Below are 13,265 nucleotides of genomic sequence, written 5' to 3' on the forward strand. Positions count from 1 at the left end.
GAACCATTCACTACATTTCACCGATCAATCCGAATCACACAAATCTCTGCAAGCGATTGCTCGCCCGAACACAATGTTCAACAAATCATCTATGTTGTTTGTCGTGATGCTGCTTCTAGCAGCAACAGTGCACACAGCAAAATCTGTGGCTCCCCCGGAAGAACCCATCATCGAATTATATATGCACGACATTCTAGGAGGGAGTAGTCCCACAGCCCGGCCTATCACTGGTCTTCTCGGGAACATCTATAGCGGGCAAGTTCCCTTTGCTAGGCCACTTGGGTTTATTCCTCCTAAAAATGGGGTGGCTATCCCTAACAGTGATGGGTCTGTTCCGACTCTCAACCTAAACGGCGTACCCTTAGGAACAGGGCTGGCCGGAACATCCTTTGCCGGAAACAACAATAACAACAACAACCAGAACCTTAACACAGCACAGCTTTTGCCTGATGGTTTAAGCCTAGGATTCGGGACTATCACTGTTATCGATGATATTCTGACAACTTCTCCTGATTTGGGGTCACAGACAGTCGGTAAGGCGCAGGGTGTTTACGTTTCAAGTTCAGCTGTAGGCTCCACACAGATGATGGCATTCACTGCTATGCTCGAGGGAGGGGAGTACGGGGACAGCATCAATTTCTATGGTATTTACAAGATTGGAAGTACGATGTCTAGGCTATCGGTGACTGGTGGGACTGGAAAGTTCAAGAATGCTTGCGGGTTTGCTGAGCTTCGGCCCTTGGTACCAACTGGACAGCATATTACAGACGGGGCAGAGGCATTGCTAAGGATTATTGTCCATCTCAAATACTGAGAAAAACAGGAGGTACTGAAAATCAGTGTGTGATATATTTGTGTTTGGATATGTATGTTCTTGTCTATAGTTTACTTTACGGTAAGAACGAGTTGATGAAATTGTGTATTTATATTTTGTTGTATGATTTATGAATGTCATATAATACATCTTTCCCACATGTTTTTATACTTCACACATCAATGATTTAATTTCAGCTCAAGCTAGACCACCAAGTCAACATCATCAGCCACGTAGTTTGGGTCGGTTCGGGTCCTAATCTTAATGGTCTACAAAACTGGACCCGACGCATACCCTTGGTGGTGTTTAGAGATGCAAGAATTAGACCCTAATCTTACCCTTAAATTTTCTACTAGATTTGGATTTTGGACCAAGACCCAAAAAATTTCTATTAGACCCGGATCTGAACCCTGAAAATTGTGTAGGGTCCAATAGGGTACGAATAGGGTCTTGGATCCTTGCCCATCTGCCCACAAATAACATGGCCACCCAAATTTTTCGGTAAATCGTGACAGCATATGCAAAAAAGTAACCTTTAACATTAATATTAAAGCAATAATTCCTAATCAATCACCGTGATTTGTAAATAATCATAAAAGACAAAAAGAATAATACTAAAATAAACAAAACCCAAAATGATAAATTAAAACTCCCACCCTATTAAATTCTACCACATTAGGGTGAATTATTAACTTCAATCAATCGCCGTTATCTACTAAGATTTCCTCATATTAAAGTATGCTTCATATCAATTTATTGTAGCATGACGATAACAAATAAGCGCAAACATTGCCAAATGCATTTGAACTTTCTAAAGTACTCTCTCCGTCCCTTTATGTTTGCTCCATTTGATCCAAATTGTTAGGGACAAAAACCGAAAAGCTGTACATTATCATAGTATAAGTGTAAAAAGTTTACCAACTACTCCTTTGAAGCTCCATCAAATTCAAGCTAAGGGAGAAATTTTGGAATATTGATGTATGCTCGCCTCATCAAGCCCATATAATGAATCAATCAAGTTAGCACGCAGTGAAGCAGGGCCTTTTGCCGACAGCATACCCAACTCACCAGCAATGCCAAATACGGAGAGTGCTGCAGCCGTAGCTTCAAAAGCATGAGTCGGGTCGATTGCAACAAATGCAGCAATTAAAGCCGTGACAGAGCACCCAGTTGCTGTTATCTTTTGCAGCATCTGTATTCCGTTGTGTGCACCTATGACTTGTTTCCCGTCTGTGATAATGTCCACAGCTCCCGTCACAGCGACAACAGCACCAGTTGCTTGAGCCAATGATTTTGCCGCGTCTAAAGCATCCATTGACTCGTGCTTGCTGTCTGCACCCTACAATGGAAATCGAGCAAAGATGAGTAGTAAGCTTCTATAATATTTGTTTTGCACCAGCAAAATATCAGATTTAATCAATAGCAATAAGTGATTGTTACTTCAACTGAGATTGGACAAAAACATTGGAGCAGAAATCAAATTACACTCCCTTATTTCAACAGGGTCAAATATTTATAGTTCTTTTGTTTCGGATTATAATAGACTATGTTAAAATGGCTCATTATGTTAATGGAACGGCGATGCATTAATGAGAGTAATGCAGTTATCATTACGCTAATATTAGACAAAAGCAAGAGATACCCCTTACAACGTGGGAAATATCAGTTCGATATTTTTGAAAACCTTTACAATGCGGTATGCAATGTGATGCGGCCTTATTTTTGCAATATGACGTGAGTAGGGGTGATAAATGGGCCGAATAGGGCTTAAGTAAATATGGGTCGCCGGATTGGATAAGGGCCCTTTAAACATAATAAGAGCCGAACCCGGCCTATTTTTATGACTAAAAATTATTTTAATCCCCATTTATCAATTTATAACAATTAAATTATCATCTCTAATAATTAAATTAAAAAAATATTAATAATTTTCATTGACATTGTCATTTATAATATTTAAATTATACAAACTGCTATTTACAAAGGCCCGTTTTGAACCCTTATTAAGCCCTTTTATAGCCCGCTTCATTTTAAGTATAAAAGAGCCGGTTTTGGCCCGGCCCTTACAAAGCCCTTCTAAAAACAGGCCGAATAAGGGCTCAAAATGGGGGTCCGGCCCATTGAACACCCCTAGATGTGAGCTTCTGAATGTGTGAAATTGCAGATGTTGTTTGCTATTAAAGGTTAATCGAAAGCAAACTCTTTGCTATCACTAACAAGGGTAAGATTGTATACATTCGACTACAAACTATGCCTAAGTGGAACCCCTTAATGGTATTCCGGAAATAAAATGTTGTACATTCCAGTTTTGGTCCATAAAAACAATAGAAGAGAATGTGCACTAAAGAATAATTACAAAAGTAAACCTATACTTTATGACAAAGAATCTCTTTTATAAGAACAAATGCAAGTACACTGAACTATTGCACTTTACAAAAGGAGCTTTATAAGAGTCAACTATAACCAGTAGTATGTACATCTCGGCTCCTAAGAAAGATTCATCTTAACTCTTACTTCTATGCCATATTCATATTTAAGTTCCACCAACTGGGATAAAGCTAAATGCATAGAACCCACTATAATCATTAGTCGAATACGTTTGTCGGATTATTTAGATCTAAAATTATACACGACTTAAAATTATAAAATTTGATATCATGAAAATACAATAACACGAATAAAAAAAATCTCATGTGACTATGTTTTGTCGTATGATAGTTGCAATATGTAAAATACCATAGAATGATGATTAGTATAAAACTTGGTCTGGCTGCGAGTTAAAAAACGAAGAAAGTACTTTGATATGAGCTTTGTTAAAGCTACCTTTCAAGTAAAGCCCAATCTCAAAGTTGAAACACAAAATGAAAATATCAAAATCTATGCTATAGTTGCTTCTAATTTGAACTAGTATGCAATATTTAGAGTCATTTGAATTCATCTTTGAGATGATCTCACTTTATAAGTTCACACTATATAAGATGACTATTCCCATTCACAATCACTTTTTTTTAATTATATAAGACTACCAAAATGACTTATCAAATGGTATCACTTCGAATGAACTTGAAAATCATGTTTACTCAATCAAAAACACAATCTTTCTTCTGCAAACGTGCCTAAGTGGGAGCCTCTTAATGGTGGTGACTAGTGACGCAAAAACTATATAAGACGAACATCTAGAGTTGTTCAATCTGATCATTCATCCATGAAAATAATAATTGACATACACACTATATATAAGATGAATGTCCATTCTCGATCAGACCAAAGATTTATACTTTTAGTTTTAGATTAGGATGGACTATATAGAAATAACTATATAGAAATAACGTATTAAATTATGTACGCTCCTCATTTATGTAAACTTGTAGATTATATTAATTCAAAATAACCTTTTTTTTATTTGACTCTCTGAGCCTGCATAGGTGAAAGCGACTTAATGGCAATTAAGTCTCTGGAAAAAATGATTAAAATTGACAAAATAATCATAATAGTAAATTGCAATCAATCTATCAAAAAAACCAATCAAACTAACATCATAGAAACCAATACAACAAAACAAACCCAACAAAGTATACTAACAGATGATTACCATACCTTAGTAGCACCAAAGGAAGCACGAGAAAGAGCAATAATCTCAGATCCATTCCCTCTAACAACAGTAGGTTTCAACGAAAGCAAATCCAAACAAGCCCTTAGTCTAAAACTAGAAGCCCCAGCAGCAACAGGATCAAACACCCATGGCTTACCAATACTCACAGCGAGTTCAGCCGCAGACTTCATAGCCGGCAAAACAGTAGAAGAAAGTGTACCCACGTTAATATACAGTGCATCAATTTGTGGGGTAAAGTCAGGAATCTCATCAATGGAATGAAGCATAGCAGGAGATGCTCCAGCAGCTAAAAGGGTATTTGCTGCTAAATCCATTGAAACATAGTTTGTTATGCATTGGATTAATGGGGATTTTTGACGAACTTTAGAGAGGAATTCCCAAGATGTATTTGACCATTTTGGGTGGGTTTGTTCTTGGTTTTGTTCACTGTTTATGGGAGAATTCTCCATTTTTATTGGATTTTGAATCTGTTTGGTTGATGTTGAAGGATTTGAAGTTTAAATGGAGGATCAAAGTATGAATGAATAAGATTGGAACCAAATTAGTTAGGTTACACACACTTAATTTGGGCGATAAGATAGATAATTGTGTTTTCTCATTGGTTTGAATTTAGGGAAGGTAGAAAATGTCAAAATAGAGACTACACAATCGTTGTCTTCGTAAATTTGGTTGGGAACGGTTTAGAAATGGCAATATACGGAAGTGTGCTGGGATCCTCTTTCTTTTTTAAGTACTATTCCATGTGTTCTAGTGATTTCTAATTTAGCTGTTCTATGATATCATTTCACAATGAGTCTGAATATATATAATTAATTATTTTTTTTAATTAATTATTTTATAGTGTTTAATTTTTGTAATTTTTTAAATTTAGAAGAGCTACTATTATGATAAACGGTCTCCCGGTGAGACGATCTAAAAATAAACTTATATTTTCTTATAATATATATTATATGGACTATTTAACCTATAAATAAAATGTGTTTTTTGATAAGACCGTCGCTCACAAAAATTTGCGATTTTACAATTATTCTAATTGTGATATTATTGACACCAAATTTGTCAATTTTTATGTGTATACTTCTCTTATTTTCTTTCCTTTTAATTCTATCTATATAATTTTATTGTCATTGTCATTTTTAATCTTTGTATCATTATTTTTCTTTTTTATGAGGGACAAAGGGAGTATATACACGGACAAGAATTTTTTAACCCATTTATTTTGTTTAATTATTTAATTCAAAGGTAAACTACGGAATCCCTATAAGTGATAAGGAAGATAGAACTAATGTCTTATGTAGATATTGAATCAAACTCTATCACAAAGATGAAAGGGACAGTCCTTAATAGACGATTAGGCTAACTCAAACCCACTTATCAACTAAACGTAATAGTGTTTGAATTTTAAAGTCAATTATCACAATTAAGCAAAAGACAAATATTGCGATATAAATCGCCACCAAAACAATGGGTTTTGCATTTTAATATCTAATAGTGGTTGAATTTTAAAATCAATTATTAAGAATATAACTCCTATAACTTAAGAGCATCAACAATGGGTTTCACATTTTGTTATTCAAAATTAAAGGTGTTTATTTGGCTCATCAGGTCGATTTTGAAATAAGTGTTTGGAGTCGGTTTATAATCGGGTCTTGTATTCATATTTGTTTTACAAAATTATAAATCCATTTGTAAATCGTGTGAAATAAAATTTAGAGATAAAGTCAAGTGAATATCGAATTATCGAGTTTTTTTAACACCTCCATCCAAAAACAAATGAAAAATAAACTTGGTGAAAGACCAATTGTGATATAGATCCCCAAATATTGGGAGGCCCAATAAGGAATTTGAGTTTTAAAAAGAAGTTGATTGGCGCGCCAGCAATTCCACCAACATGCAACAACCACATGTAATCATCATATATGAGATCGTTTCACTATAAGACAAGTCAATATATTTAGTATATTTTTTCAATTGATTATTTTAAGATTGTAAGTTATCAATTTAAAACTATTAGTGATTATTCTAAGATTATAAAAAGTTATCACTTTAAGGTTATAAATTATAAATGATCACTTTAAAACAATAAGTGTATATTTGGTTAACCCTATAAAGATGGTCTCATCGTAAAACCAACTCATTTGAAAATTTGTGAATATTGATCAATCAAGAAAAACAGGTGTTCTTTGTAATTATTAAATTGATCTTTTGAATTATTTTGCTATCAAAAATTACACTATTAAATTTAGATTTTCTATAGAGTATAAATTTGTTATATTTTAAACATACTAAAATATCTCTATTTTTCTCATGATAATTAAATTATGAGTTAAATATTTGTTAATTTGAAATAATTTACACTTAATTTTCTAATCAACTTTCAAAATTTATTTGTTTAAATACAAATATAGTTCCTAATATATTAATTTCCAAAATTTATTTTAAACATACTAAAAACTTTTTATTAACTAGTCATTTTCTTGCCAATAGAACTTAGATTGTTGAAAATGATTGTATCCTTTTGTTAGGAGTATAGAATATTTTCCCAAAAATCATATAAATCATATGCTTGATTATAGGAATTATTTTTGATATCCATATCTTTTTGTGATGTTTTTGTAATTATCTTAATCTTTTCCATATTGAGAACTTTTGTAAACAATATAATTGGAGTAATACATTGAAGATAGGCAAGGGTTTTTAGCCAAAACCTTCTCTACATGGTATCAGAGCCAAGGTTGATTAAAACCCTAAAAACTCGAAACTATCATCTATGGCGGGGGATGATAACAATCCACCACCACCACCATCATCATCTAAAATTGATCCTACTTCACCATATTTTCTTGGACCTCAAGATCGTCCAGGTGATTATATTACTCCGACTCGTCTAAAGGGCGATAACTTTGACGAATGGGCTAGCGACATTCAACTAGCTTTGGAGGCTCGCCGGAAATTTGGGTTTATAGACGGTACTCTTACCGGACCCGTTTCTCCTTGCACCCAATCGGATTGGAACACAATCTAGGCCATGATTATTTTGTGGATTATGAACACGATTGATCCTGCAATTAAAGGGACTCTCTCCAAATATCGTGATGCAAAGAAGCTTTGGCACACATTAAACACTCGGTTTGCTGTTGTAAATGGACCAAGAATCCAGCAACTCAAGCAATCAATCACCAAATGCCAGCAAACAAAAACCATGTCGGTGGCCTCATACTTTGGTACACTCTCTGCTTTATGGGAGGAATTAAACATTCATGAACCCTTGATTAAATGTACTTGTTGTTCCCATTGTGCTGCAGGTCAATTACATGAACAATGAAGGGATGCATCGAGACTTCATCAATTCTTGATGGGTCTTTATTCTGATTATTATAGCCAGGCACATAGTAATATTCTCTCCCAAGATCCGTTGCTCTCTCTTGATCGTGCCTACCAACTGATTGTTCAAGAAGAATGTCTTCGTCCTGCTAAATCAGTCCACGAAGAACAGCAGCCTGAAGCCGTTGGGTTTGCACTCAAGTCAGGCTCTGGACGTAAGCAAGAAGCCGTTGAGGATAAACAAGATAAGTCTCTTCTTTCTTGTACTCATTGCAAGAAGAGGGGGCATGACATTTCCTCCTGTTTTGAGCATAAAGGCTACCCGGAATGGTGGGTCACTCGCTCTAAGCCCAGTAATGCTCGAGGCTCTTCTCAAAGTAGAGGTCGAGGTCCACCGCCCAAGCCTCATGCCAATACTCCTCCTACTGCAGGAGTCGTGCAGGTAAACCGGCCTCCGAGGACTCCTCTTCGGTATTTACAGCAGCTCAATGGAAAGTCCTTGCAGGTTTCATTGGTAATACTATCATTCCTGATAATAGATTGAATGGTAAGTTTGATTATACTTCCTGGATTGTTGACACGGGAACATCTAGACATGTAACTTGTCTTGATACGTGGCTATTTGATATTCATTATATCTCCAATTGTCCAGTTGGTCTTCCTAATGGACAGTGTATTACTGCTACTAAGGAAGGATCAGTTCGCTTGTCCGATAAAATAATCCTTAAAAATGTGCTTTTTGTACCCGATTTACGTTGTAATTTAATTTCAGTTTCGCAATTAATTACTGATATGCAATGCACTGTCACATTTAACTCCTCTATGTGTACTATACAGGGCCAATCGAGGGAGCTGATTGGAACAAGTGTTAGACGGGATGGACTATTTTATTTTGAAGGGTTGCCAGTGGTACAGCATGTTTCGGTGTCTCATGATTCATCTGCCTTGGAGTTAGGGCACAAGTGGATGGGTCATCCGTCAGACAGAGTAGTCAAATTACTTCCACCGGTTAATAATTGTAAGGGTAGTTTACATAAAGCATGTGACATCTTTTTTCGTGCTAAACACCCTAGGAACAAATTTAATTCAAGTGAAAATAGAGCTTCTCGTACTTTTGAGAAAATTCATTGTGACTTGTGGGGAGCATATAGGCATCCTTCTTCCTGTGGTGCTAGATATTTTTTGATTATTATGGATGATTATTCTCGTTCTGTTTGGATTTATTTGCTTATTGATAAAACTGAGGTGTTTCAAATGTTTATGCGCTTTGTTGCAATGGTACAACTTCATTTGACTGCATCGTGAAAAGCTCATATTGTCGAAGGTAAGTTCTTTACTTGAGATTTTTCGTCATAAGTGACTACTAACTTATCCCAAATTTTCTAGGCACAAGTGCATGAAGAGATAATTTCAAACTCCGTAGGATGTAGACCACGATACAGTAGGATCATGGCTCAATAATTTTTAGCAATTTTATCAAGGTCGCCATGTACATTTCATTCTCAGCCTTAGAAATATTTTCTTTTTGTTCTTCTTTTGGACCATTTTGAAAAGTGTGTCACAGCTCAAGATCTTGATCAATGATGAACATTTTCATCGAGCAATACCAATGGACGAAGTTATCTCCATTGAACATTGGTGGACAGTTGGTAGAATGCCATTGAGCATCGTTAGTCATTCTCACATATTTGTCAAGTAACGTGTGAGATCAAAGCTCTGATACCAATTGAAAAATCAATTTGAATGCTAACAAATACTCTAGAAGGGGGTTATTTCGATAGTTTTTCGCAAGGGCTTTTAGAACCGATTTTGAAGTGTGTGAGCCCTTGACAAAATATAAATTTACTTAAATAAATTGTAAAATTGAAATTAGACAAAACACTAAAATTTACGGAGTTCAACATTAAAAAAACCTATGTTGCCACCCTTGTAAACACACACAAACAAACCTTAGTAAACATTAGGGGTGTAAGTAATTTGGTGAAAAACCGAAAACCGAACCAAATCAAATCGAATAAGTAATTTTGTTTGACTATATTTTAAATTTGGTTTGGTTTGGACTAAATTTTAATTATAATTCGGTGTTCAGTTTGGACTCGGTCTAGGGTCCAATAAAACCGAAAAACCGAAAAAACCGAAATGTTAAAGGCATGTTATATCTTCCATTTGATTTGTTTGAATTTTTGCGCTTATTTTTAGATTTTTGTTTAAAGTTTTTTACTTGTTCAAATTAAAAATCCTTAAATTATTAATATCTATTTAGGAGCTTTAGAAAGAAAAAGTTTGAAACAATACATGCATATTTGATTTTCAGTGCAAAATATACAAATCGGTACAATTCGATTCAATTTGAATTATAAATATTATGATTTAGATTTGGACTGAAAATATCAAAACCGAATTTTATTCAATTTTTTTGAATTTGTATCGAATCCAAACCAAAAACCAAACTTTCACCTCTACTAAACATATGTTTCTAGGCTTCGGATAATGCTGCCTGAATTTATTGTTTTTAGGAAAAATTACCGTGAATAATACAACTTTTTGTTAATTTTCCTACAATAATAGAAACTACTGATTAACCATGAATAATACCAACTTAAGGGCATATTTTCCTAGAATAATACCAACTTTAGTTTATTAACCAATGTACTAATTTTTTTTGTCTTATAATCACCTATAGTTTGATTTTTTACATGTTAAGGATTTTCTAGGAAAACACCACTTTAAGTTGGTATTATTCATGGTTAATCAATAGTCAATATTATTATAGGGAAATTAGCAAAAGATTGTATTATTTATGGTAATTTTTCATTTAAACTAAAACAACTTTCTAGAATATATCATGATATTTTAATTTAAACTCCAATCATTCCTTAACTATCTCCTAAAATTCAAATTCGATGAGCAACAAATTGCTGGAATATCTCTTAGAACTTTAAATTTAAATTCCAACTATTTTGAATAATTCTATCAATGTGATTTGAACTAATTAAAAATAAAAATTTAACACAATAATATAAAATATAATTTGATTTTAAACTAGGTTTTATATTTTTCTACCAAACTCATCCCCATGAGACAAAGTCAATTAAAAACCAAAATGTTAAAGAAAGTTAGTGTTTTAATATTCAAGGTGTCTAAAATTATGCATTCAATATGAAACAACTAAAAGTTAGTATAATAAGTAAACAAGTGGATGTTTATTAATTTAGTTGGACTATTTAATCTAATTTAAAATTGTCATATTGTGAGATCGTGTTAAATGATGAGAATTTGTGAATATGAAAAATCTTGTTCTTCGTTTTTAACCCAAATTCTCAAGAAATAATCTTACGGTGAGACCATGTCTATTGAATGAGTCCAATATATATTTATTGTCTTAGAGTGATCACTTATAACTTTAAATTGATCACTTAAAATCTTAAAGTTATCAATTATAGAAATGAGCTAATTTTATGGAATCATCTCATGATGAGACGATCTCATACAAGACTTGCTATTTTTTTCCAGTAAGTTTCCTATGAGATAATCTAAGTCATGCGACTAGCCTAGGCCCATTAAATTTTTTCATTTTGGCATATCAATTTTAAGACTTAAAAGGCCAATTACAAAACTTAAAAGGTCGATTTCAAGACTTAAAAATTCAATTTTAAAGTTTTTAATACTAATTTTTGAGTTATCCACTTAAAAGTTGTAATGAGAATTTTGAGCCTTAAATTTGATTTTTTAAGTCTTAAAATTCGTCTTTTAAATCTTAGGATTGGCCTTTCAATTTTAAAATTGTTAAATTCATGACAAAATGCCAATTCAAATGTCTTGAAATTGGTCTTTACGGCCCGTTTGGTTGATGGTAATGAAGTAATGGAAATGAAATGTTGTAATGGCAATAGTAATGAAGGAATGGATATGAGAATTGGTAATGAAGATTCTTTTGTTTGGTGTGCATGACTAAAGAATGGTAATGGAAGATAATATTCCATTGATTGCATTTGATTGTTAGTAATAAAAAACGGTAATGACTCTTAGTTTCATTATTGTATATTTGTATCTAAAAGCATTATTGTATCTAAATTATTCTATCTAATGATTCTTTTTTAATAATAATATTTTTTTGATAATTACATACATTACCTTTTTTTTCTTCATTATTTTTTTTTCTTCAGCTCGAAACAACATTACCTTATTTTATTACCACAGTAATACTTCATTACCATTACAGCCTAATACCAGGTTGTTTGATGGTAATAAAAATGGCTCTTTTTGGTCATTTCATTACCTTATTTTATTACCATCCATTACCATTGAAGGCATCCAAACAACCAAATTTTTTATTACTTAATTTTATTACCATTACCGCCCTCTAATACCATGTACCAAACGGGCCGTTAGGGTCATAATAAATAATAATGGTCTTTTAAATCTTAAAATTAACCTTATAAATCTTGAAATTAATTAACAAAATAAAATTGGACATTTCCAATAAGATGTGTCTCAACAGTGCCTCACCCAAGATTTTGTATATTTTGGGTGTGGGGTTTGATTTTACAGCCAATATCAATAGAAAAGGGTAACGAAAGGAATGTTTATTTACACAAGCTATCGAAAGACTCTCATAAAGATATCAAATATATAGGAGTTGGTCTATTTTTAATTTTGACCTAAAAATGATTAATTTTAATTTAAAATGTATAATATTAAATATATATGTCATTATGACATTTTTAAAGTGATTAAATCTAATCTTAAAATGATCAATTCAAATTTAAAATGATCAATTATATATAGAGGGATTAAATATGACATTAGAGCGTACAACTTTAAATGGATAACTAACAAGTTTATAAATGATCAATTACAACCTTTAAAGTAATAAATTTAAAGTTTATAGTGCTAAATTAATATCATCACCTGTATAATGATCAATTATAATTTATAATCTTAAATGAGTCCATTATGACCTTATAGTGATTAATTATAATCTTAAAGTGGTCAATTCTGACCATCAAGTAACAAATTATAAATGATAGTTATAAGTATATAAAAATATCATTTTTAATCTTAAAGGTATCATTTATGACCTTAAATTGATTAATATAGTAATTATGTATTGTAAAAAAATTAAAATTGAGTTGATTGTAGGAAAATAGAAAGTAGAATAAAATAAAGATATTATTTCAGAATATTATATTTTAGGAAATTAAGATATTTTTAATATTTAGAATATTAAAGTTATTTTATTTCCTAATTATTTAGGTTTAGGTTAATATTTTGTTTCCTTATTTTAGTCCTTATTACTTGTATAAATAGAGGTAGTACCTCTTATTATTGTTCAATATAAACCAAGTATTCAAAACCCAAATCAATCTTATTTCCGCATTATGATTTTCTACATGGTATCAGCGTCGTAAGGTTTTTCTGGACGGAAAAATACTATCAATATTTTATCATTGATCATAATCGACCAAAATCAATCCAAATAAAAAACAAATCAAAACACAACCAATCAAACCA

The 13,265-nt window shown here is 32.6% G+C and overlaps 2 protein-coding genes across 2 annotated transcripts; one reads left to right on the top strand and one right to left on the bottom strand.

Moving 5' to 3' along the window:
* LOC130818173 (dirigent protein 16-like) lies at positions 1 to 984 on the top strand. The gene has a single exon (XM_057684239.1). It carries the CDS (start codon positions 74 to 76, stop codon positions 812 to 814), a length of 741 nt encoding a protein of 246 aa, XP_057540222.1. The 5' UTR covers positions 1 to 73; the 3' UTR covers positions 815 to 984.
* Positions 985 to 1,355: 371 nt separating this feature from the next.
* LOC130818164 (hydroxyethylthiazole kinase) lies at positions 1,356 to 5,221 on the bottom strand. Its single transcript, XM_057684229.1, has 2 exons — positions 4,412 to 5,221; positions 1,356 to 2,153 (listed from the first exon to the last, which is right to left on the bottom strand). The coding sequence occupies exons 1-2, from the start codon at positions 4,874 to 4,876 to the stop codon at positions 1,761 to 1,763; spliced, it is 858 nt and encodes a 285-aa protein (XP_057540212.1). The 5' UTR covers positions 4,877 to 5,221; the 3' UTR covers positions 1,356 to 1,760.
* Between the last annotated feature and the right edge of the window lie 8,044 nt (positions 5,222 to 13,265).

This window comes from Amaranthus tricolor, chromosome 1 (genome assembly GCF_026212465.1).
Source record: "Amaranthus tricolor cultivar Red isolate AtriRed21 chromosome 1, ASM2621246v1, whole genome shotgun sequence".
Lineage (NCBI taxonomy): Eukaryota > Viridiplantae > Streptophyta > Magnoliopsida > Caryophyllales > Amaranthaceae > Amaranthus > Amaranthus tricolor.

What these genes read in the sequence shown, in the direction of transcription:
- LOC130818173 (XM_057684239.1), top strand. Translation starts at nt 74, where the DNA reads ATGTTCAACAAATCATCTATGTTGTTTGTCGTGATGCTGCTTCTAGCA.
- LOC130818164 (XM_057684229.1), bottom strand. Translation starts at nt 4,876, where the DNA reads ATGGAGAATTCTCCCATAAACAGTGAACAAAACCAAGAACAAACCCAC. An exon ending in CTTCCTTTGGTGCTACTAAG is followed by an intron (nt 2,154 to 4,411) that starts GTATGGTAATCA and finishes TTTCCATTGTAG; the next exon opens with GGTGCAGACAGCAAGCACGA.